The sequence below is a fragment of the Drosophila teissieri genome, chromosome 3R, assembly GCF_016746235.2.
Source record: "Drosophila teissieri strain GT53w chromosome 3R, Prin_Dtei_1.1, whole genome shotgun sequence".
Classification (NCBI taxonomy): domain Eukaryota; kingdom Metazoa; phylum Arthropoda; class Insecta; order Diptera; family Drosophilidae; genus Drosophila; species Drosophila teissieri.
In genome coordinates, this window is record NC_053032.1 from 31210943 (window position 1) to 31234050 (window position 23108).

A 23108-nucleotide genomic window follows, 5' to 3' on the forward strand; every position below is an offset into this window, starting at 1 on the left:
CAAACGAGCGCTCTGTTAACTAACAGCGATCATATCACACCACCATCCTAAAAGTAGGCAGTACTTTTTGGCTAGCTTTTTTCTCTCCCGTTTTCTTTCCCAGCTTATCAGTAGTTTTGTTTATATGGACTGAGGGGGTCCCGGCTCCAAACAAAAGTGAATAGCCTTCAGTTCTGGGTCGACCGCCGGCGAGAAGAGACCGCGATTCCGTTTCGCAGTTATCAGGTGATCCGGCATACACGCCTCGTTCTTAATCCATCAGCATGCTGCGTTATCTGGCGCTTTCGGAGGCGAAAATCGCGAAACTGCCACGCCCACAATCGCGATGCTATCACAGCGAAAAGGGCGTTTGGGGCTATAAGCCGATTGCCCAGCGTGAATATCAAGGTACGGTTGTAAACAAGTGTGTTGCCAAGACTTCAATAAAAACCTCATCCGTCGAGATAACCATCGCATCGATAAGAGTCTTTCGGGATCAAACATTCACATGAATGAACAGTGGAAATCTACCCAAGCAAAATGAAAACCCACTGTAGTTTTCTCGTAGTGCGTGTCGGATTTTCCAGCCCGCTATTTATCAGTGGAATTCAAGCAGCTGACCCACAAGAATCACCGCATCAACTGCAATGAAACAGCAGCCTGAACAAAAGATCAAGTGCAAATTGCTGTGGGTAAACTCGAAAACCAGTTTGTAGAAGACATATGCATCAATCGAATACCCAGTAATTGGAGGGTATATACGCATTGATACATTGATTTCATATTCAGAATAAAAAATATTTTAGAAATGAAACTACATTGATTATACCTCCGAGACTATCGACGAAATACAGCTCTGTTGACTTGTGGAATATTTTTTATGATTTTAATGTTACCTACCCGAGCTAATCTCCAAGTTCTAAGCTTATCACATGTTTTCACTTTGAAATCTGATAAACCTGAAATATATGGGGCTACTGGGTGTAGCCAGTACCCTGAATTTATAATTAGAGCGAGGAGATTGCGGCCGACCCCCCGTGCAGTGCACTAATTAAGTGAGGAGAGGCGGTTGTCCAGTGCACAGATACTATATCTTTTCACAAAACGCACGGCAGGGAGTCCGAAAAGAACCCGGCTAAATATCAAAGCACGGCAAACAAAGGACCCAAAACGGGAGCTCCTTTGTGCTTGTCCTGCATCCGTTGCGTACACAATTGGGGCTTATCGACACCATGGCCAACAGACACCAGTCAGCAGTCACAGTCACCAGTTGGTAGTTGGTAGTTGGTTAGTCTGCCAGGAGCCTTTGACTGGGCAGCAGAGAAGAGCCTTCAACGCTTGACCATGTGACATCAGCCGCCTACGATGCTGCACTTAAAGAAAAACTATCTAAAATGAAATCAGGCTTGGGAAAAGTTTTTAAATATTCAACAGCGAGCTCAACTGGCTTTGTAGGCTTAATAATCAATGGCCAGTAGTTGGCAATATGGTAAAGGGCAAACTTAAATTTACTACAACTTTTGCCTCAGTGTAGTCTCGGTATAATACTCTGGATACGCTCACCGACTTGTTTGCTGTGCGTCCTTTGGCTGCATTTCAGTCGGGGCAATCATTATCCTTGGCAAAGGACGCGCCGCTGTGCTCCAATAATATTTACACGCTCAAGTTGAAATGTTGTCGCCGCAAATACAATTCATCATACATCCTGTGCTGCTGTCCGAGCGACCCACTCCTTAACATTAAATTGATTTATGACCGAAATGCCGTCGAGAAATTGCATACATTTTTGAGGACGACTTAGGTTCTGGGTTCAACTGGCAAATGCCAGCTGCCGATGGCCCGTGTCCTGTGCCACGGATTTCAAGGATCCCAGGGTCCTGTAATCGAGTGATATGCGTCATCGCATATAAATCCTCTAAGCAGGATAACACTTTAGCACGTAAACACCTAAGCAGCCAACGAGTTGTCAATGGCTCAACCAGAGAATAAAATGCCCCAAAAAAGCCAATAAAAACAACAATCGTAATTTCTCATATGTAGCAAGAAGGGCTCGTCTTTCGGGAAGCACAAACGTGGTACACTCTATAATTTTAAATTCGATGGGAAAGATATAATATGGCATCAATATATGTACTTGATGCAATCTCTTTTAATCTTTTGCCAACTCATTTTAACCGTTTTCACTCGAATTCATATCGAATGCCAAATATTTGCGGGGTAAATGCGATTCGAAAGTGCACATACCTGCCAGCTAGTGCATCAAAATGAAGCAAAGCGTAAGAAGCAAAGAATAAATATCATAAAAGTAAAAGGCCAATAAATTCAAAAGGCCGCACAACGTGCCACTGGGCGATGTGCACGTGAATCCTTTTTTAAATAATTTATAACGTGGGGCGAAATTTATATTGTTTACGCATGTGTTTCAGTGGCCGAGGATGTGCGGGCCTCAAGGAACTCGCAGGCCAACGTCTATCGCTTCGTGGAGGCCTTTCGCCAGCACGGGCACAAATTGGCAGCCGTAAATCCCATCAGCATCAGGACGAGGTAGGAGGCTCCTGTTCCATTCCCAGCCATTTCCCAATACCCCACTCGAAATCATCCTGGCAAATGTCATATTTTATTCTCGCTCTCTGGCTGCTCCCTGTAATATCGTCCCGGCTGCGTGTATTTGTCTTGTGAATTTTCGTGGCTACTGGACACAGCCAGCAGGAGCTGCAGGAATTAAGTCCCGCATTTTATGGACTGCAGACACAGGAGCCGGTGCGCACCGATGGCCTTTTAAGTGGTCCGCAGGTGGCCCAGAATGTCGCCCAGCTGGAGCAGCTGCTCAAGGACATTTACTGCGGCCGCTCAACCAGCGCCGAGTTCTCCTATGTCGAGGTAAGTGTCCCATTCCATACCATACCATCCCATCCCATGCCATGCCATAAACATTGCGTGCTGATCCCGCTGCCTCGTTTTCGCAGGACATCGAGGAGCGCGAGTGGCTGGCAAGGAACTTTGAGACGCTGGACCAGCAGCAGCTGGCAAACAGCGAGCGTTGCGAAATCGCCGAGCTGTTAATTAAGTCGCAGGCCTGGGACAATTTCATGGCACTCAAGTTTCCCACAGTCAAGCGATACGGCGGCGAAGGAGCCGAGTCCATGCTGGCCTTCTTCTGGCAACTGCTCCGCGACAGTGTGCAAGGTGAGTGTTTCCCACAGTGGCATGGAAATTATTTGGATGTATCATTTCGCGGAAAGGCGATTTAGCAAACCAATATGCTTGAAGTATATTGAAATAAACTTTTGCCATTAAGTCCATTTTATGCCGAATTTCCCAAGTTTCATCCCACATTCATGACATGATTTATACGAGCTCGTGCGTGTGGACCGCTTCTTAAACGCGATTAGCGAAACGCGGAATCGCGCACCCATTTCAAGGCGCCAAACTTTGCCTCCTGACAGTCCGCCGAGATGGCGAATCTGCTCCACGGAATTCCAGCCAGCCCACCTGAACCTGAACCTGAACTCTGGCCACCAATCTAAACTTCCTTCCCACCGCCAGGCGGGCTCACATATCATCGCACGCTTACTTAACCCTAATCTGCTTTCCCAAAACTTTTCCCTCTCGCATGCAATGCCGAAAAACAACGGAAACGACGACGACGACGACCACGACGACAACGATAAAAAAATTATACAATGGAATGACAGCGAACATCGAGCACGTGGTCCTGGCGATGCCCCATCGAGGAAGGACCCCGCTGCAGGCGGCGCTCTTCAACATGCGGCCGGCGAAAGTTTTCCGCAAACTCAGCGGCGCATCCGAGTTCTCCGAAGACATCGAGGCCATGTCCGACGTCATAAGTCATTTCCGTAAGTGAAACTTTGCCGGGGAGTTCGGTGGGCTTACTCGGAGAGCAGGGTATTCAGGTATATGGGGGATCACCATTCGTTTACTGGCACTACAACGAAAGTAAAAGGTACTGTGAAATATAAACAGGCGGGAAATTGTTACATCTTTTACCTATTTATATTGAATTCGTTATCCCAAAGTATCCGGTATTATTTGGGTCACTATATGAGAGCTAGACCCCTGGGTATTTAATATTCTTCATTTAAATTCAAATCCCTTCATCCCATCCCCTTCGTGTGCGCCAAGCAGTATTAGTCTCGCTGGCCTAAGCACACACGGCGTATGCTTAATTTAATAAAACCTGAACCGAATCGCACACAGATGTTTCCGAGCAGCTGGAAGTGCTGGGCAAGAAGCTGAGCTTCAGCATGGTGCGGAATCCCTCCCATCTGGAGGTAAGCCGACACACGTCAAACTTTGAAATTTGATTCCTGATTCCAGCATCGTGTTGCTGTTTCTCCTTTATCCCGCCTTTAGGCTGCCAATCCTGTGGCCATGGGAAAGACGCGATCGAAGCAGCAGGCCAGAGGTGAAGGAGCCTTCGGGGATGGTAGTCAGCCTTTCGGTGAACACGTGCTCAACGTAATCCTGCATGGCGATGCTGCGTTCGCCGGCCAGGGAATCAACCAGGAGTGCCTCAACATGGCCTACGTGCCCCACTTTGAGGTGGGCGGAAGTCTGCACTTGATTGTCAACAACCAGGTGGGATTCACCACGCCCGGAGATCGAGGACGATCCACTGCCTACACCTCCGACTTGGCCAAGTCCATTCAGGCCCCTGTGTTCCATGTCAATGGCGATGATCCCGAGGCCCTGGCCAGGATCACAAGCTTGGCCTTTAGATATCAGAGGGAGTTCCGCAAGGACATCTTTATTGATTTGAACTGCTTCAGGAGATGGGGTCACAACGAGTTGGATGACCCCACCTTCACCAATCCCTTGGTCTACAAGATTGTCCACCAGCGGGAATCGGTTCCGGACTTGTACGCCCAGCAGTTGGCCAAGAAGCAGGTTCTCCCGGAGTCGAAGGCCAAGGAAATGAGGGATGAGTACATGAAATATCTGGGTGAGGAACTTGCCTTGGCTCCAACCTACCAGCCACCACCTACTTTCTTCGAAAAGCAGTGGAAGGACCTCCAGTTGGCACCCTCCAAGGAGCTAACCTATTGGGACACTGGCCTGGATTACTCGCTGCTTCACTACATTGGTCAGCAGAGTGTGACTTTCCCAGAAGACTTTGTAGGTCAGCTCGGTTTTATTATATTTATATTCTAAATATTCTTTCCTGGGTTACAGAACATCCACCCACACCTGCTGAAAACGCATGTCAATGCGCGACTGAAGAAACTGGAAAACGGAGTCAAGATCGACTGGTCCACAGCCGAGGCCTTGGCCATTGGCAGCCTGATGTACCAGGGCCACAATGTGAGGATCAGTGGCGAGGACGTGGGCCGGGGAACCTTCTCCCATCGCCATGCCATGCTGGTGGATCAGCAGACCAACGAGATGTTCCTTCCCTTGAACAGCATGGAGGGCGGAAACGGTGGAAAACTGGAGCTGGCCCACAGCATTTTGTCGGAGGAGGCGGTGCTGGGATTCGAGTACGGCATGGCCATTGACAACCCCAACAACCTGATTATCTGGGAAGCGCAGTTTGGGGACTTCGCCAACGGAGCACAAATTATAATCGACACCTTCATCGTCTCGGGAGAGAGTGAGTTGGAAATTACTTCTTTTCTTATTTTCCGTACTCACTTAAGGAATTTGTTAACCAGCCAAGTGGATGGAGTCCAACGCCTTGGTGATGCTACTGCCCCACGGATACGATGGCGCTGCATCGGAGCACAGTTCCTGTCGCATCGAGCGCTTCCTGCAGCTCTGCGACTCCAAGGAAACATCCGCCGATGGCGATTCCGTCAACGTGCACATCGTGAACCCCACCACGCCCGCCCAATACTATCACGTACTGCGTCGCCAACTGGCGAGGAACTTCCGCAAGCCCCTCGTCGTGGTGGCCCCCAAAACGCTGCTCCGCCTTCCTGCGGCCACATCCACGCACGAGGACTTCCAGCCGGGCACGCTCTTCCACAATGTCCTGGGTGAGTAATGGCCTCTGTTTATCTCCACAGACTCGTGGTAAGGCGGGTGGGGTTAGGGTATAACTAGGGCACTATATCACTGTCCCTGGGCAAAAATGTAGTAAACCACTTTAGTTAAATCTATTAAAAATACACCTCGTTGGCCAAAGTAGTTAATAGGCGCATTCATAAGGGCAAACCAGCAAAGTAAACTTTTCAGCAACAGAACATAACTTTTGCCAGTTTTACAAAGCATATAATAGACTTTTAATGTATTGCTACTGTCCAATATTGTTCGCATAAATTCAGGCTTATTATGAAAACTTTATAGTTCAGCGATATCACGGAATTAATCCATCTCTTCTTCGTTCAATTTTTTCTGCTCTCACCCACTTCCAACGACAGGAGACACCACTGCGAAGCCGGAGGAGGTGCGCAAGGTCATCCTGTGCAGTGGAAAGCACTACTACACTCTCGCCGAGGAGCGGGAGAAGCGTCAGGCCTACGACACGGCCATCCTGCGCCTGGAGTCCCTGAGTCCTTTCCCCGTCCAGGAGCTGCAGGCCCAGCTGGCCCAATACGGCAACGTGCAATGTGAGTCCATCGTAAACTTCGCCCACAAAGTTGACCGGATCTGTACTTTCTATCGTTTTTTACACGGAAAAATATGACTAATACTGAAAGTGACGGACATTCTTCTTTCTTAATATATGTTAATATATTTATGATATGATTATGATGATTATGATTTATGATTTATGATTATATTTATAACTTTACATATTTTTTCTCCGTGCAGCTTTTGTTTGGAGCCAGGAGGAGCATCGCAATATGGGCGCCTGGACGTTTGTTCGCCCACGTTTTGAAAATTTAATTGGCCAACAGGTAAAAAGTCAGCCTGCCACCGGCGGCCACAGAAAGAGCTCTATGCACTTTTCACCACCCACCGATTTTGCCCGTTTTTCCGCTTTTCCTGCTTTCCACAGCTCCACTACTGCGGTCGCTGCGAGGCACCCACACCCGCCACCGGAATCGGAAAAGTGCATAAACGGGAAGTTGATGAGATTGTTGCTGCCCCATTTGAACTTTGAGCATTCGAAGCCGCCTCCTCAGCCTGTCCATATATCACAAAGTACTTTAGCTCAATAAAACTGCCAAAAATATATGTGTAAAAGCGGAAAACAGGACTTTTGAAATGGTTGATCCTTGAAATACCCTATGTATGTAAATTGTTACATATAAATTGTTACATAAAAATATTGTTGGCACTCATGCACATTTTTAATTCATGTTGCTGTAACTCGGTGTTAAGAGCTAAAGAAAATATTTCTAAATTTATGACCAGATTTAAGTGTTGCATATTTTCCCTCTTGTGTGCTGCAAACATTTTGAACAAAATTCTTTACAAACGCCCTTAAAGTGCCATAAAAAAGGAACTAAAACGAACGAAAATTTATCGTATGGAAAAGCCGTCCGAAGAGGGGAAACTTTAAGCGAAAAGTTTTTAATTGTTCGTTTCTGGACCAGCCTGGTCCGGCAATTGTGAACGCAACTTGTTGTAGCAAGTACTTCTGCTCGCAGACCAATAAAAATCATAATGCCCCAAATGGTGGCTCCAAATAAAGTGGGAGACGACAGGGGGAACTTAACCTACCGTAAATATTTATTATATGTTTATGAAACATTTTACAGACTTTCATTTTGGAATTGTTTAAGCAGCGCAGTGACCTAACTTATAAGAGAAGTACAGAAAGTATTGGGGGGTCAGGCCAGGTGGGTGATTAGATAGTTATTAGGTACTAAGTTAAGGCCTACGAAAATATACATACATGGAGATAGACAGTGAGGCGAGGCGCAGAATGGAGTGCTTTAGAGGTGACTGGTGGTGAGTGGTGAGCGGTGTGGAGTACTACATATAAGGCGTTACCAAGGACCAGCGGATCGGTGAGAGAAGGTTGTCGGAAGAGAAACAACTAACTGCGAAAGGTATCAAAGTGGCCAAAGTCTCATCATCACGCTTAAACTCTAGACGGCAGATGGCAGGCGGCAGGACTCATATGACCTGTCTGCCGTAGACTTGCTCAAGAATGGTATAAAAGTCGGTGGACGTCTTATATGCGAAGTGCAGAAGTCACATCCAGAAGACCATGGCCACGCACACCATCACCACCACAAAGGCGGCCTCCCGGCAATTTGCATTGTCCCACCCGCACTCCAGATCGAATTTGAGGGCCTGTCGAGAGTTATTGCGATTAGCGAAATATTCCTGGGCAGTCCATTCGAATCCCATTTGATACCCACCTCCATCAGCTGCTGCCCTCCTTTGTTTTCACAGCGCGTCTCCCGCAGGTCATCGTCGTGTTCGTCGCAGTTGTGGCGTCCGTACACCTGGCAAGGTGAGTTCATGAAAGTGCGGAAAACGGTGTCGGTCCAGGTTTGGGAGGAGCAGATGTACTGGCGCCTCTTGCGTTGCCAGAACTCCACCCACCTATACAAGCATTATAATAATAATCAAAACAATGCCGTATAATTAGAAAACCAAATTACCCTAGGTCGCAGTCGCAGTTGAGATCAGTGTGCGACATCTTCAAGTCCGTGAGGAACACACTGTTCGGCAGATAAGGAACAGCGCCTGTGTTGGGATTGGGAATCTTCTTCAGGTTCCGGTTGTGGTAGCGAATGTCCAGCGAAATGTTCCGAACTCGGCCCATGTACTTAAAGAAGTTCGGAGGCAAGGCTTGCAGAGAGGTGTTGAATAATTGCATGTAGAGGTACGGAGAACGCATGCCCTGCAACAAATGAAATGTATATTTTATCACTTAAATAGACATCGATTTGGAAGAACTACTCACTCTTAAAATGCGTTCATTCAGGTTGGTGAACTGGGGACCACTGAAGGTGATGTTGGTCAGCTTGGAGGGCAGGTGGCCCTCCATTTCGCGCTGCAAGTCGGTGGGATTGCCCAGCTGAAGGGTCTGCATCTCCTGGGTGGGTCCAGATCCCTTCTTAACAATGCGGGTGAAGGGCTGCGGGGCCTCGATCCACAGCTGGCGGATATTATAATGATGGCGCAGCAGATGTGGGATATTGAAGTGCTCCAGGTGGGAATAGGCAGTAAGCTTAAGCGATCGCAGGTGGGGCAACGAGTCCAGACAGCCATACTCGAAATAGTGCAACCGGAAATTCGATATATCCAGCATCTCAAGATCCTCGTTCACGCCGTCGAAACTGTTGTTGTTCAGCGAGGTTATCGGATTGCCCGAGAGCATCAGGCGTCTGTTTTGAATGGCGAATGCTGATTAGATAGATCATGTTGCAAGTTCGATTAACGCACCTCAAGTGGGGCAGAGCTTGGGTCATCAGTGGCACATTGGTTAAGTCGTTGTTGGATAGGTCCAGCATGCGCAGATTACTCATATTGTGGGCTAGTTCCTGCGGAATCGAAGGCAGTTCATTGTAACCCAGGCGGAACTCCCGCAGATACTTCAGTCGAATCTCGGGCACTGTGCTCAGAGAAACGTTCTCCAGTCCCAGTTTGATCAGCGAGTTCTCCAAGCCCATAAACGACTTATCCATCACCTTCAGATCCCGATTGTGGGAGAGATCCAGAACGGCCAGTTTTGGCATGGTGGCGAAAACTGCATCATCAATTCGCAGCAGATAGTTGTATGAGATGTCCAGGTAGCGAAGTGACTATAGTCGGAATTGAGATTTGTTTTCATTATTATAAATTAAGTGTTTCGCCAATGGCTTACTCTAAACTTGTTGGACAAATCCATGCTGTGAATGGTGGAGATAAAGTTGTTGGACAGGTGCAATTCGCAAAGCGTCAAGGCAGCCAAACTGGACAGCGATGAGGAGGGGATCTTCAACATCAAGTTGTGCGACACATCCAGTCTTCAAGAGTCATAAATACATTAAGGTCCATACATAGATGATATGGATGTTTACTCACTTTTCCATTCCTCCATTGTAGAAGAGATTGTCGGGCAGGCCCCTCAGGTGATTGTGCGAGAAGTCAACGATGCGCAGGCCCTGGACAGGTTTGAAAATATCCTGGGGAATGTCACTGAGGTAATTGTGAGCAAAGAAGACCAGCTGGAGCTGCTTGGTGTTCTTGAAGGCATCAAAGTCCAGTTCGTGGATCCAATTGTAGCTGAGGTCCAACCATTGCAGGTGCGGCATGTTGCCGAAAACATCACGAGTCGTGTTCTAAGAGGTCAAAGTATAAAGCGCTGGTAACAAAGTCATTAATTTTCTTTAAGTGAGACCCACCATTAGCGAATTGTAGCCCAGATGCAAGTGCGTCAGTGAAATTTCGGCAGGCCGGAAGTATCCAGGATGAATAATAGAGATATTGTTGTGGGAAAGATCCAATATCTTGATGTTTGAGTGGTACATGCCACCTGAAAACCAAAGCTATTAAAAAACTAAAGACTTGCCAGTGAATAAGACCCTACCATGTTCATTTCGTCCACTCCATGAGGAATTGTACATCAACTGCCTGATTTGATTGTGGCTCACGTTCACATTAAGATTCGACAAGGTGCCCACTTGGTCGAAGTAGTCAAAGTTGAAGTTGGGTAGCTGGTTGAAAGCCATGTCCAGGATCTCCAGTTTTGGAAGGTTCTGGAAGGACTCGTCAGCCAGGTTGTTTATCTTGTTGCCCCTTAAGCTAAGATACTCAAGTTCATCGAGGTTCATAAAGGCTCTTCGCTCGATCTTGTCAATCTTATTGTCATCCAGATGCAGTTTCCTTAAGGCTTCCAGATCGAAGAAGGTATGCTGCGAAATGGAGGTCAGGTGGTTGAAGCGAAGCGAGATCTCCTCCAGCTTTGAGTGAATGTCGCCCTGGAAGGTGCCCTTCAAAACCTGTTCGATCCTGTTGTCATGAAGCTCTAGGAGCCGCAAGTTCTTCAGGAAATGGAAGCTGGTGTCACTCATGCTGCTGATGTGGTTGTTGCTAAAGTCCAGTTCTTGAAGGGAAGTCAGATGTCTCAGAGGTTCAGCTGGCAGGGCACTGCCAGAGTAGCCGTGCGACATCTTCAGCGAGATGAGCGAGTGACCAATCTACAGAAAAAGGATATATCATGATCTAATAAGTTTTATTATATTAAGTTAATCCTTATTTACCTCATGGAAGGCATCGTTCTCGATGCTCGATATTCCGTTCTCGCTAAAGTCCAGCCTCTTAAGACCCCTGACATGCTTGAAGGCGTGTGATTGAATCCCGGAGAGACTGGCCCTGGTGATTTGCAGATCCTCCAGCTCCACGCCGAAGTCCTTGAAGTCCTCGGGCCCCACGGAGGAGGATCCCAGTCGCGAGATCGACAGGGATCGCATGTTCCGCATTCTGGTCATACTTTTTGTAAATAAATACAAGAGTGGTTCTGGGGTGAAGGGTGTGTGGGGAGCAGGATGATTTCTCGGTGCACTGGGTTCACTTACTTGCGCAGGGTCTGCAGATTGGTGGGGTCGTTGCGGTCTCCACTCAGGTCCAGCTTCAGGAGGGTGTAGTGCACCGCATTGAAGGTCTCCGTGGGCTTCTGGATCTTGATCTTGTTGTCCCGCATGCTAATGACCCTGTTATTTAAGAAAGTGGAAAATACATTAAAATTCAATAACAGATGTGCAACTCAAGCTTTTTCCCCAGTGTACGGTATTTTTGCATGATTGCCTGATTGCGCGGCTTTTCCCTCCTCCTCGAATTCTTCTAAATAGGGTCACCCACATAGCGCACACACGAACTTAGGGACTGGAGAAGCCCTAGAGGCTGCCGGCAATCCGATTAGTTCCCCCCAATATACACATGTGCAGGTGGAATGGGGGTGGAACGTGAGTGAATCGGAGTGCAGGTGCTCGACTCACCTCAAGACATCGAAATTGTTGAAGAGCTTGTGATGCAGCTTGGTGAGATTGTTCCCAGACAAATCCAGGATCTGGAGGCTGTTCACCAGGCTGTCAAAGGCCACAGGCGAAATGTTTGTCAGGCCGCAATAGCGCATGTATATCTCCCTGATTCGAGCGGGCTTAAAGGCATCTTCCTGAAAGCGAAGGATGATATAATACACATATCCAAGATGAGATTGTAATGTGTTCTTTAATAACCAAATTTCTGGAAGGGATGTAAGTCAGGTAAGGTAACCTACCCGCAGAGTGTGAATGGGATTGCCATCGAAGAAGGTGCGATTGACGGTGTCGAAGTACTTGAACGAATTCGGAGGCAGGACCTCAATGTGATTGTACTCCAGGTGCAGATTGTCCAGATTCAGCTTGGTGCTGGCCTTGATCTCGTAGGTTTCGTTGCCACTGAGCGACCAGATCACATTGTGGGAGATGTCCAAGGTGCGAAGGCTCTTCAGTGGACCCAGGGCGTCGTATGGAATCTCCGAGAGGATGTTATCCGTAAGCAAGAGACGAGTCAGCCGCGGCATTCCATCGATGAACACGTTCGGATCGATCTCGAACAGGTTGTTCCCACTCAGGTCGAGGGTCTCCAGGATCAGGAGGCCGGAGAAGCTGTGCGACATTAGCTGCGAGATGCAGTTCTCGCGCAGGATCAGCGTCTGCAGCGAGTCCTCCAGTCCGCGGAACGAGTCGTGCTGGATGTGCGTTATGTGGTTGTAGCCCAGGTCCAGGTGTCGCAGCTTCTGCAGGTGCCTCAGCGACTTGGATGGGATCTCCACCAGGTCGTTCTGGGGCAGAATCAGCTCCCACAGCGATCGCTCCAGGCCGGTGAAGGCGTCATCTGGGATCTCGGTGAGATGGTTACCAGAGATCTTTAAGCGGTACATGCCCGTGGACTGCAGGAAGTAGGGCTCAATCTCGCGCAGACCCGTGTTCTCCATGTGCAGCATGAAAACCTAACCAGAATAGATGGCGTGGAACATAAATATAAAGATAGCAGTTATTCAATTCAAACCAAACGATTATAAGTTATCCAAGTTCTACAACTCACCTTTGACTGGTTCACCATGCGCGGCAGTGCCGGAAACGGAACATTCTTGCAGTGCACTATCCCCAGATCCGTGGAGGACTTGGAGCAGGTGCACATCACGTTGTAGGTGCAGGGCGGGTAGTGCGTCTCCTCCATCTCTCGATCGAACATCGAGGCACGGGCCAGCGACATCCAGATCATGATCATGAGGGTTATTGTCAGAAAGGCATAGCCGAACTTAAAGAAAAACTCGAGGCCCTAGAGAAAGAGTGCATAATGAGGTACTGCGGATGACTTAACCATCGAGGGACTAGCAATTAGTTAAAAGGCAAACTTTTCCAACCCCGTTTATGGTATCTAAATCATATCATATCTATTTTTGAGCACAAACTCTTATTGCACAACTCCGTGTTTTTAGTATGGCTTCTCAAGCCTGTTAGGAGTGCGCTAAAAAACCAACGAAGACTTCGTCAAAAGGATTAGCTGTTGTGTCTGGAAAAGTTTCCGAGGATAAGTTGGGGGTGACTAGAGCAAAGGGGTATCTTCATTTCACAGGATTTGAATCCGTCAACGGTTTCTTTTGAGTCGCTAGACTTAAGCACTTCAAGGGCTACTCGCATAGAGTACAAATGTCCTTTTGAGGTTTTAATAGCAATTAAGATTCAGTTGAGCAGGATATCAGGCCATTTCGTTGTACAATACACACCATTTTGCTGTTAATTAGATTAGGCACTCGCGACGATTGGCGATTGAAACAAACTTAATTAAATTTGACGGCCACTGTCCACTTTTCACTCAGTCTACTGGCCAAACAATTTGATTTCCAGCTCACAGTGGCTATATTCCCTGGCCAGGACACTCGCGGTAAAATCCTTGCTTGAAATTCCGTTCGTTTTTCAGGGAAACAGGGCTGGAAAAAACACGACCGAACCGCTGCGCGTTCCACGCACGTCTGACAGACTGCAAATCAATCGGCAACAGGCCAAGTACTCTAGTTGGCCAACTGGCGCATCCGGCTAATTGGATTGTAACATATCGGGAATGCTCGATGGCGCCGTTACCATTGGGCACACACTCTTTTCGCCTCATTTGCAGCATTACTTCAGCGGAGGAATGGCCAAATGTTGGACATGCTGGCCTTTGTTTAGAATATGGCCGGCAAAAACATTGCGATAAAAGTGCGAGCTGGGCGGAAGCGGATTTCGGCCAGGTTTTCAAGATTTCCAATGCAGCGGCGATAGCCTCTGGGTCGGCTTAAAACTTGTACGAGTTCGTTTAACATGATTTCGGTGTGCACTGCTGCCTTTTTTGGGGGTTCGCGAAAACGCGTTGAAGAGCTTGTACAACACGCTCAAACAATTGAAATTCGAAACAAAGAGGCTGTACAGAACACAGTTTAAAAAAGTTATGGCTAGAGGCATTTAATTAAATTTGAATGTTTGAAACAATTTAACAGTTTAAACTTATCTCAAAGGCTAATCGAGCAGAGTGCTTAGAAAGACTTTCAAATCAAGAGCCATTCTTGCAAGATATAAATTAAATAAATCATTACAAAGTTAAAAAGCAGTTTTAAACAGTCCTTAGCTATGCTTAATTTCAAAAAATTTACAATTTTGTATGACTAAGCAAGCCTTACTTAAGTGAGCGAATCTTGCGATATATCCAGGAATGATAAGTGCGCTCCTTGACCATCTCCTTGTCTGCGAAGTCAAATACATTACTAAAGCTATGGAAAATAAATAAATCAAATGGCGAACTTACCATCACACTGGAAACACTGAGCCAAGTTGGGCGGACAAATGTTTTCCGAATCGAAATAGAAGGTGGTCTTCAGTTCGCGGAACTTGTTGTACGAACGCATGGTAATGTGCCGGGAGTAGGGATCCTTACCATCCAAGTGATCCCTGACATAGTGGGCAGACAGGCGAATGTCCATTACGTCACTTAGCTGATCATCGATGGATTCCACTAATTTGGGCGGTTTCTTTAGCAGCTCAGAACAGACATCGTTGTAAACTGTAAATCAAAAACAATGTTATAGGTGAAAACCCCTCAGTCTGTTTTTCCTGCTCACCGTTGGCCAGATTTAAGTGGATGTGCATCATCAGCAGATGCTCCAGGGTGCAGTGAATCTGAAACAACTTGGAGATTCTCTCCGTACTCTCGTGCTCGTCGAAATGACTGTTTTTGAACCCGGCATCATCGTCGTTAGCGGCATATTTTGTATTCCGCGAATTGGCAGCGCCGTGGTGATGCAGCAGCGTCTTCCGCATTCCTGCTCCTGGGGTCGGATCCCCTCTGACCGCATTATGCAGGGATTTTCGAAGCTGAGGCAGATTCTGTGGGGAGGCATCGTCCAACGTTGCTTCGCTCGAGTCCTCCTTCAGCAGATTGGTGCTGCACATCTTGCTCTCGGTGTAGATAAACTCGTAGTCCTTGTACAACTTCTCTAGGCCAATCTCCAAAAGAAGTTCCAACGGCTCGGCTCCACTTAAACAGGGCATGGCCAGACGACGATTGGCCAACTCGGTGATAATCTTGGCTAGTCGATTTTTGTTGGTAGGCGTGTTCTATGGGATTAAGAGTATGAATAATGTGTGGTGTCTTACATGCAAATGTACTTACTACTATGTTACAGCGTGCAGCACATTGGAAGAGCATGCTAAAGGCCATTTTAAGTTCCTTGTAGGAGTGGCAGCACTTGAGCAGCTCCCAAAGCTTATCGGTCAGATCGGTGAGCTGGCGCACCTTGGCCCTCTGCACCACATCTTCGATGTCGAACTCCGCATTGCTCATGCTATAACGACCTATAAGGCCGGAGACATCTGTCATTGTCTGATTAATGGACTCGCGCAGCTCGTCCATGTCAATGCCACTACCACAGCGGTAGGTGGGATCCCGTGAGACGCCCTGCTTGACGTCCGTGTGGTAGGAGACGATGTCCTCGCGTATGTAGACCAGAATGCGCAGCTGGTTCATGAAGTCCTGCGTCAAAGGACTGCAGTCGCCCACGCGAAATGTGTGGTTCAAGGCCACATCGCAGTTGTTTAGGTTCACCAGGCGGGGAAGTGCAGCACTAGATGTCCAGGAGCAGCGCAGTTTCATGTGGGGATTAACCTGGTAGCTGTTTTCAATCAAGGTTTCATCCGGAGTCTTGCCATGTTGGCGCACCAGGGACTGCGAGGTTACCAAGTAAGCAGGGTGCACCCCCTGGTAGCTTAGGATTCCCCTGGAGAAGTGCGTGGGGTTGAACTCATACTGGAGCAACTGAGTCTGCCCAGGATCGCTGCCGTCGCACAGAAACCACACGGATCCGAGTCCTTCAGCCAGCTGCAGGAACTCGGAGCACACTATGGACCTGGCCTTGTCCACGGGTATCCCACGCTGGTACTCCTCCTCCAGCTTCCAGGGATTCGAGTTGTCCAGCTGCAGGTCGATGGACAAGTCGGCTATGGCGTCCACCAGGCAGTCGTCCTTTAAAGGACTCCCCGTCAGATCCAAGTCCGCAGAGCCCTCTTTCTTTGTGGCTGCCCTGGTGGGCGTTGTGGGCGTGGTCCGGATTCTGGTCACTGCACCACTGCGATCCTCCTTGAAGACCAGCACAATCTTCTTGCCCGCCTCTGCAGCTCCCACCGTGCTCACCAAATAGGTGGGTGGTGCTCCATAAGTGATAGTGTACGACTCGCCGCACCGGCGCAATAGCTCCGCGTAAACGTTCGCCAAATTCGCTGAAGCCGACATTTTTGAAGCAAATTCGCACAACAGAAACCAAAAAGCGGCAGTATTTGAAAAGCGAAGCGAGAAATTGTTAAATGGTCACACTATCCTACTCTGTTTAGTGTATACCACCCAAGGGAACACAAAATACTGTCAGCAACCACCTAAAGGTCACACTGCAGCTAGTGCTAGCACCGATAGCCGATAGATTCAGGTCAGTAACAATCGATTAGTCTTATCCCCGCACGTGTTGAAATTGTTTTCTTTTATTTGGCTCGCCTACAATTTAGTTAATTTGGCCATGTCGGACTTTGAAATGGAGGACAGTGCCTCGGGTTACGACTCAGGGGATAACTCAGATGCCGAGGTAAGTGATGAACCCTCAAAAGGAAGCTTCCGTATACCGAAAACCTCACTCTTTTCTGCAGCTGCAAGCGGCATTTGAGCGAGGCGACCTAAAACCAGGCCTAAACTTGGAATTCAATGGCCAGAGAGACAAAGTGAATGATGTGGTAAGTAGGCAGCTTAATGCCCGTTTACGAATCCACTAATCCCGTCCTGCCCAACCAGACCAAACTGCTGGCCAAAACAGAGGCTATCAAGATGCAACTTCCTTGGCTGGAGCGCCTGGACATGATCAACATACTGGCTCCCCTGGCCCCGGAACTCGCTGTACAGCTGGAGAAGCACGAGCAGAAGCGGGCCAATCTCTTCAAAGGCAACGCCAAGCTGCCCTACATTCGGCCCGAGGAGGATCCCGTGCTGAACGATTTCAAGAGGGAGATGCTCTTCCACCGACAGGCGCAAAGTGCTGTTCTAGAGGCCATTCCCCGCCTGCACGAGCTGGGCATAAAGACCCGTCGGCCCGATGACTACTTCGCCGAAATGGCCAAGTCCGACGAGCACATGCAGAAGGTGCGCGCCAACCTGATGGCCAAACAGCAAGGACAGGCGAAATCCGAGCGCATCAAGCAGATCCGCGAACAGCGCAAGATGGGCAAGATGCTGGCCAAACAGACTAAGGTCCAACGCGAGGCCGAGAAGAAGGACATGCTGGACAAACTGAAAAAGTTCCGCAAGGGCAAGCTGAAGAACCTGGACTTCCTGGAAGACGCCAAGGCACTCGAGTCCAAGCAGAAGCAGTCAGCCGAGAATCGCAAGAAGCGCAACAAGAAGTTCGGCTTCGGCAGTCAGCCGAGAATCGCAAGAAGCGCAACAAGAAGTTCGGCTTCGGCGGCAAGAAGAAGGGCCTCAAGAGGAACACAAAGTCCTCCTCCGCGGGATTGGATGGCGACAAGTCCACAAGGCGCCAGCGGGGCGTGAAGGCAGGTGCTTCGGTCAACAAACGACTCGGCAAATCGCGACGCATCAAGGCCAAGGGCAAAAAGTAATCCCTTGGGACTGCCGAATATCTTTAGGTGACCAAACTCTAGTTTTATAAAGCCCCAATCCTGTATAGATTTTTTAGAACCATAAATACATTACATTTTGTGTGCACACAGCCTTACTTTTGAAATGTGGAATGCTCTTTATAGAAATAGCAGACGTCATAAATGAAATTTTTCTAACATCGTTTATTCTAAAGTAGACTATAACTATGACACGATTTCCTTGTTTTTTCTCTTCTTTTTGGGTATTGTGTTAGTTTCGGTTTCCTCTGAAGAGCCTTCCGTTTTCCGCTTCTTCTTTGACTTTACGTGTTCATTAGTTTCAATTTCCTGTGTTTGGTCTTCAGTTGCCTCTGGTTGCTTATCGGCTTTCTTATCCTTCTTCTTTTTTATCTTCACTGGCTCTTTAACCTCCGTAACATCTTGGACTTCCTCTTCTGGCTCCGCTGTCTTATGTTTTTTCCTCTTGATCTTGACAGGCTCTTCTAGAGTTTCATGTGTTGGGGATGCCTCATCTGCCTTCTCACCCTTGTCTTTTTTTTTTTTCTTGGATTTTGTGGGCCCTTCCAGTTGGTCAGGCGCAATTTCCTCGGGGACCTCCTCTGTCCTCGATTTTTTCTTCTTTTTGGGTTTTGTAGCCTGCTCCACACTGTCATTCACTGAATCTGCTACAATCACCTCTTTCGCTGGCTTCGCGTTTTTCGGGACCGGATTGGTTTCAGGCACAGTTTTCAGTTTGCCCTGAAGCTTCTCCAGCATCTCGCGCTCCTGCTGCTCCAAACGGGCGATCTTTCCGCTTAACTTAAGGCCATGCCGTGCTCCTTTGTGCGCCGTCCTTCCTCCGCAGGCTTTGAAGAGTTCCTCATCTGTGAGCACCGTCACCTTGGTGACCTCAATGTCCTCCACCTTGATGCGCTCGGAGGTCTCGACCTCGCCGCCGCTTTGGGTGAGCAGCGAAGTCTGCAGGAAGTTGTCGTAGGTGGTCTTTCCAGCGCTGGCGTGCTGCTCCTTGGCTTTCTTCAGCTTGCGTGCGGAGAATCCGCTGGTGGAGATCTCCACCGCCTCCCCGCCCTTCCTGCGGGAGGTGGACACCTGTCCATCTTGTTGAATCTGGACGTCCACATTGCTGGCGGCCTCGTTAAAGCAGCGCTCCCACCAATGGTCATTGAATTCCTGGGCGCGATCCACTCCCAGTCCCGCGTTATCGAACTTCAAACTGGCCTTCAAGGGAGCTGCGATACCCGTGTTGTTCTTGCCCAAGCCATCGCCCTCTTTCCAGCCGTATTTTCCCAATATTTTCTTGGCGAAATCCATCACAATGGGCGCAAACTAAGAAATAAAACAAAATAAACAAATTTGCACGTGCGGCGCATTTGTTATCGATATCGCAGAATTATTTCCCATCACTAATAAATAATACAGGGCTACTCATGTCGATAAGTTCTGCCAGCTACAGGGTGATTTCAGTTTACTCTTAACAGAGCTGCATTTGGGCGCCGAAATTTGAATTACCCAAAATTATACGCAACTGTGTAAACTATCAACCAAACAATTTAATCATGCATTAAATAAAAACAAACTTGGTCCTTCCGTTACACATTCATTTCTCCTTTATTTCAGATTTCAGCTGCGCTCTTCGGCTCATTTCGTTTGCAACTACTGTTAGTACAAGTTCCATAAATATTAAGTGGCAATGAACAAAAACAGCGTTTACATAAAGAAACTAACTTTTTCGAATACAAAATATTTGAATAAAAAACGTAGGTTTCAGTACGCGCCACAATAAAATCGAAAAGTCGCTGAACCCAACGATCCCTCGGAAATCCGACCAGCCACGCCCACACACTCGCCAATCCAAGATGTTATTTGCAGAGGGGATCTCCACGCCTTGCCTGCCACTGGAGGTGTTTGCCGTTTCGATGTCCAAGAACTTCGGGGAGAGAGAGAGCCTTGGTTGGCGGGCATGAAGATCCTCCGCCGGATGTGCAGAGTGCAAGAGGATGGCTGGACTTCGTCCGAGGAATCGAGTGGGTTTTCGGTGAGCCGGAAGCTTGCTTCAATTAAAATCTAATTTTAATTTTTGTCGTCTGGGCGTGGGCTAATCCAATCCGATTGAATCCAATCCTTCCTCCTGATATTTCGGTTGTTCAACTTAAAGTAGGTGTGGTCTTCTCCTCGCTCGCATGTTTTTTAAAAACAAAATTACTTGTATTATGTGGTTGTTGGTATTTATAATTAGATAGTGGTACAGGATGTTCTTGTTTGCTATCAATCAATCAATCAATCATTTTATCATTAATAATCGAAAACGAACGTTGGTGTTGCTTGTTCTGGTTGTTGTTTGTTTGAAGTGTTGTTTGGTTGCTATTCTCGTTCGCATGCGACTCGCGCACACGCCCGATTGCAGGAAACAAGGACGAGCAATCGATGTGCAGCAGGCGCGCTTAGAAGGCGAACAGCAGCAGGAAGGCCATCATCAAACAGAACAGACCCATGGCCTCGGACAGGGCGAAGCCCAGAATGGCGTAGGAGAACAGCTGCTGTTTCAGCGATGGGTTCCTGGCGTAGCCGATGATGAGGGAACCGAATACTGTTCCGATACCAGCACCTGTTGTATTGGTTCGTTGTGTTTCGGTCCGCAAATTGGGAAGAGAAAGAAGATCAAAGCATTAGTAAAATGTCCAAGTCAGTTGGCATCTCCGGCTTTCACCGAAGCTCTTCGAGCAGAGTATCTGCTTCCCCAAATGAGAACTCGGACAATGATGGGATGGGATGGGTCACCCGGACGCCCCTTTGGCTCTTTTCTCCAGGTAGTCAGTCACAGATTAGTCTGAATTGAGTTCTGCCTGGTAGGCAGCAAGCACATCGCACTAAAAACGCTGGCCACGAAAGGTTTCAATGCCAGCCAGGCGGCGGTTCCCGAGGCAACGGCAACGCCTGGCAGCAGGATTTCTGGTACTTTCGCCCTGCAATCACACAGGTTTCCTGCTAGGAAATGGAGCCGCAACAAACAGCAGGCTCGGCCGATTCTCAGACCTTCCCGGGGCAATGGTTTGTAGAGTAATCAGATACTCGTTGTGTGAGCCCCAGATGCTAGTTTGCAACTGACTGGAGGAGAAGGAGCAAAAGGCGGCTGGTGGGAGGATCCCCTCTGATCCCGGTGATCTGCGACTGAATGAGGTGCCCAACGAAACCAATACGAACCGGATCCAGCGACACCGACTGTTGCGGCACCAGCGCCAATGAATTTGGCGGCCGAGTCAATGTCACGCGTGACTGGCGAGGTCTGGAATGACCTGATCTGTGGCAGCAATGCAACGGGGGTTGTGTTCTGAGCGGCCAAAGTCTGGCTCTGGCTGATGATGGCGCTGCTCAATGGTCGCAAGTACTGCTTGGAGTTGGCGAGGAGCTGAAATGGTGGATGTGCGTTAGTCGATTATATAAGGCGCATAATACCTTGTCTTGTGTACATTGCTTGAGATAAAGTTTCTGGCCGTGATAAGGGATATACTGTGCATCTTATAATAGAAAACAACATTTGAAAGGGCATTGATTTATATATGTTTACCTATTACATTAGTATGTAAAGAATTCAAGAATAAGAATATGGAAAATGTGCCATAAATACACGAAATTCCTCTACATTGTACAAGTAAAAACTTATGGATGACTCTATCATGTTAATTTAGTTGCTAGGGCATCTAAGACCACATATAGCCAGATCTTGCCAAATACACTATGCCTTAACCCTCTAGTGCCGACCAAGTTCATTGCTCTGCTGTAATGCCAAGTTATGCAATCGTTAAGTAATTTCTCTGCGATTGGCACTTTGGCTGCTGTGTTAGTTGTTCTTCAGAGGCTTCCACTATTGTTGTTGGTGACCCGATATTAACAACTTTAGTTTTATAAACAATGTCAATTATTGCCATTTTGTGTTACCCCGCACTCCTCTCAACAATTTTCATCTCTCCACTGGAAAGCTTTCGCCGGTTCTAACCTCAAAGAAACACACCACAGACCGTAAACCAGGTGTTATACAATACAGGGATAGCCTGTGGAACTGCAAATAAAAGAGCTCTTTAAACTCTACGCACAGATATAGAGCGATAATTCACAATTTCTCGCATTTAATTAGTAGCTGCCACTGGACGCACACATAACCTCAAAGTTATGCAACTGTGTGCCGTCCGTGTTTTTTCACCGCGGCCATTGGAAGTTCACCACGCTAGGGCGACATTAAAATGGTTAAATCGGGAAAATCAATGCACTTTTCCGATAATTATGTAATTCCTCGCACATTTTACTTTATCTCGCACAATTAAGGCCTAAGAAGGGGGGTATACTTACGGCGATCCTGGCAACGGGGGCAATGCGAGAGACTGTCGACACGAACATTTTCGGTTGATTTTTTTTTTTGTTTTGCTTACGACAAAATTGAAGCTAGCGCACGGCTCTGCAAAAGATATAGACGAAGATATCGGTTAGTTCTGGGCTGAGTTTCGGTGGCAAGAGTACATCATATCTAGTTCCACGCCGCCTAAGAAAAGTTACGTAACAAGCGAAAAATCTGCCCTCGCACCGGATTTTCACACGACTCTCAGCTCGATCTCTGCTCAGTTATCAATTGAAAACGATCTGCTGTCTTTTCCTTTGGGAATTAGCCGTTTTTTCGACTTTTCCAGTGACGCAACGACTCGAGGCACACACGCACACCACGGCAAACCAGATTGGCACACGTGTGTGTGTGTGAGTGTGCCGCAAGATGGCGACGGATTTTCAAACACGTTTCGCATTTTATTTGGCGAAATTTCACTCGATTCTTCACTGACAGTCGGCTGTTTCGCGATTTTTGGCTATCTGAGGCGTTTTCACGGCTGTTACCCAACAGAGGGGTGCTGATAAGGGGGTGCTCCGCCGGCGGGCGGAAAATCCCCGGAGAAAGCAACTCACTTCGAACAAACCCTTCACAACAGTAAAACGAATTTGACAATTTCGCTGACTTTTGGGGGGTGCTCAGTGTGGCCGCCAGCGGGTGGTGAAAATAATACAGTTCGATCGATTTTAATACTGGAAAGTACAAAAAATACCATTTTAATTCAGGATCCAATCCAA

At 47.8% G+C, this 23108-nt stretch overlaps 6 protein-coding genes across 7 annotated transcripts; 2 read left to right on the forward strand and 4 right to left on the reverse strand.

Annotated features, from left to right (window-relative positions):
- Nucleotides 1–185: 185 nt before the first annotated feature.
- Nucleotides 186–7158, forward strand: LOC122619354 (probable 2-oxoglutarate dehydrogenase E1 component DHKTD1 homolog, mitochondrial). The gene is made up of 12 exons (XM_043796246.1): nt 186–387; nt 2406–2523; nt 2682–2859; nt 2946–3165; nt 3675–3836; nt 4198–4271; nt 4354–5115; nt 5173–5590; nt 5652–5975; nt 6360–6548; nt 6754–6839; nt 6941–7158. The coding sequence occupies exons 1-12, from the start codon at nt 264–266 to the stop codon at nt 7043–7045; spliced, it is 2760 nt and encodes a 919-aa protein (XP_043652181.1). The 5' UTR covers nt 186–263; the 3' UTR covers nt 7046–7158.
- Nucleotides 7159–7708: 550 nt separating this feature from the next.
- Nucleotides 7709–13691, reverse strand: LOC122620574 (chaoptin). Its single transcript, XM_043798101.1, has 15 exons — nt 13598–13691; nt 12913–13149; nt 12104–12817; nt 11823–11998; nt 11403–11537; nt 11088–11316; nt 10415–11024; nt 10230–10360; nt 9910–10166; nt 9710–9851; nt 9289–9647; nt 8807–9230; nt 8502–8743; nt 8256–8442; nt 7709–8187 (listed from the first exon to the last, which is right to left on the reverse strand). Exons 1-15 carry the CDS (start codon nt 13598–13600, stop codon nt 8086–8088), a joined length of 3948 nt encoding a protein of 1315 aa, XP_043654036.1. The 5' UTR covers nt 13601–13691; the 3' UTR covers nt 7709–8085.
- Nucleotides 13692–14351: 660 nt separating this feature from the next.
- Nucleotides 14352–16709, reverse strand: LOC122619117 (protein zwilch). The gene is made up of 4 exons (XM_043795849.1): nt 15517–16709; nt 14966–15461; nt 14653–14907; nt 14352–14591 (listed from the first exon to the last, which is right to left on the reverse strand). Exons 1-4 carry the CDS (start codon nt 16630–16632, stop codon nt 14524–14526), a joined length of 1935 nt encoding a protein of 644 aa, XP_043651784.1. The 5' UTR covers nt 16633–16709; the 3' UTR covers nt 14352–14523.
- A 107-nt stretch (nt 16710–16816) lies between these two features.
- Nucleotides 16817–18105, forward strand: LOC122619119 (probable rRNA-processing protein EBP2 homolog). 2 transcript variants are annotated; one of them, XM_043795851.1, is made up of 4 exons: nt 16817–16975; nt 17037–17120; nt 17179–17784; nt 17832–18105. In XM_043795851.1, the coding sequence occupies exons 1-4, from the start codon at nt 16910–16912 to the stop codon at nt 17997–17999; spliced, it is 924 nt and encodes a 307-aa protein (XP_043651786.1). In that variant the 5' UTR covers nt 16817–16909; the 3' UTR covers nt 18000–18105. The 2 variants fall into 2 exon arrangements, with proteins under 2 accessions (XP_043651786.1, XP_043651787.1); XM_043795852.1 differs by having other exon boundaries at nt 17179–17754; nt 17799–18105.
- A 7-nt stretch (nt 18106–18112) lies between these two features.
- Nucleotides 18113–19383, reverse strand: LOC122619118 (G patch domain-containing protein 4). The gene has a single exon (XM_043795850.1). The coding sequence runs from the start codon at nt 19308–19310 to the stop codon at nt 18204–18206; it is 1107 nt and encodes a 368-aa protein (XP_043651785.1). The 5' UTR covers nt 19311–19383; the 3' UTR covers nt 18113–18203.
- A 200-nt stretch (nt 19384–19583) lies between these two features.
- LOC122619298 (ATP synthase lipid-binding protein, mitochondrial) lies at nt 19584–22998 on the reverse strand. The gene is made up of 4 exons (XM_043796137.1): nt 22947–22998; nt 22344–22449; nt 21201–21405; nt 19584–20604 (listed from the first exon to the last, which is right to left on the reverse strand). Exons 2-4 carry the CDS (start codon nt 22389–22391, stop codon nt 20441–20443), a joined length of 417 nt encoding a protein of 138 aa, XP_043652072.1. The 5' UTR covers nt 22392–22449; nt 22947–22998; the 3' UTR covers nt 19584–20440.
- Between the last annotated feature and the right edge of the window lie 110 nt (nt 22999–23108).

Excerpts from the sequence above, each read along its gene's own strand:
- LOC122619354 (XM_043796246.1), top strand. The coding sequence starts at position 264 with ATGCTGCGTTATCTGGCGCTTTCGGAGGCGAAAATCGCGAAACTGCCA. Across the intron at positions 3,166-3,674 it reads GCTCCGCGACAGTGTGCAAG|CGAACATCGAGCACGTGGTC; the intron begins GTGAGTGTTTCC and ends ATGGAATGACAG. Across the intron at positions 5,976-6,359 it reads GCTCTTCCACAATGTCCTGG|GAGACACCACTGCGAAGCCG; the intron begins GTGAGTAATGGC and ends TTCCAACGACAG.
- LOC122620574 (XM_043798101.1), bottom strand. Across the intron at positions 11,538-11,822 it reads AACAATTTCGATGTCTTGAG|GGTCATTAGCATGCGGGACA; the intron begins GTGAGTCGAGCA and ends CTTAAATAACAG. Across the intron at positions 9,231-9,288 it reads CAAGCTCTGCCCCACTTGAG|ACGCCTGATGCTCTCGGGCA; the intron begins GTGCGTTAATCG and ends CATTCAAAACAG.
- LOC122619117 (XM_043795849.1), bottom strand. The coding sequence starts at position 16,632 with ATGTCGGCTTCAGCGAATTTGGCGAACGTTTACGCGGAGCTATTGCGC. Across the intron at positions 15,462-15,516 it reads CTGCACGCTGTAACATAGTA|AACACGCCTACCAACAAAAA; the intron begins GTAAGTACATTT and ends TTAATCCCATAG. Across the intron at positions 14,592-14,652 it reads TCAGTGTTTCCAGTGTGATG|ACAAGGAGATGGTCAAGGAG; the intron begins GTAAGTTCGCCA and ends TTGACTTCGCAG.
- LOC122619119 (XM_043795852.1), top strand. The coding sequence starts at position 16,910 with ATGTCGGACTTTGAAATGGAGGACAGTGCCTCGGGTTACGACTCAGGG. Across the intron at positions 16,976-17,036 it reads GGGATAACTCAGATGCCGAG|CTGCAAGCGGCATTTGAGCG; the intron begins GTAAGTGATGAA and ends TCTTTTCTGCAG. Across the intron at positions 17,755-17,798 it reads AGTCCAAGCAGAAGCAGTCA|TCAGCCGAGAATCGCAAGAA; the intron begins GCCGAGAATCGC and ends CGGCTTCGGCAG.
- LOC122619118 (XM_043795850.1), bottom strand. The coding sequence starts at position 19,310 with ATGGATTTCGCCAAGAAAATATTGGGAAAATACGGCTGGAAAGAGGGC.
- LOC122619298 (XM_043796137.1), bottom strand. The coding sequence starts at position 22,391 with ATGTTCGTGTCGACAGTCTCTCGCATTGCCCCCGTTGCCAGGATCGCC. Across the intron at positions 21,406-22,343 it reads CCCCCGTTGCCAGGATCGCC|CTCCTCGCCAACTCCAAGCA; the intron begins GTAAGTATACCC and ends CCACCATTTCAG. Across the intron at positions 20,605-21,200 it reads AGTCGGTGTCGCTGGATCCG|GTGCTGGTATCGGAACAGTA; the intron begins GTTCGTATTGGT and ends CCAATACAACAG.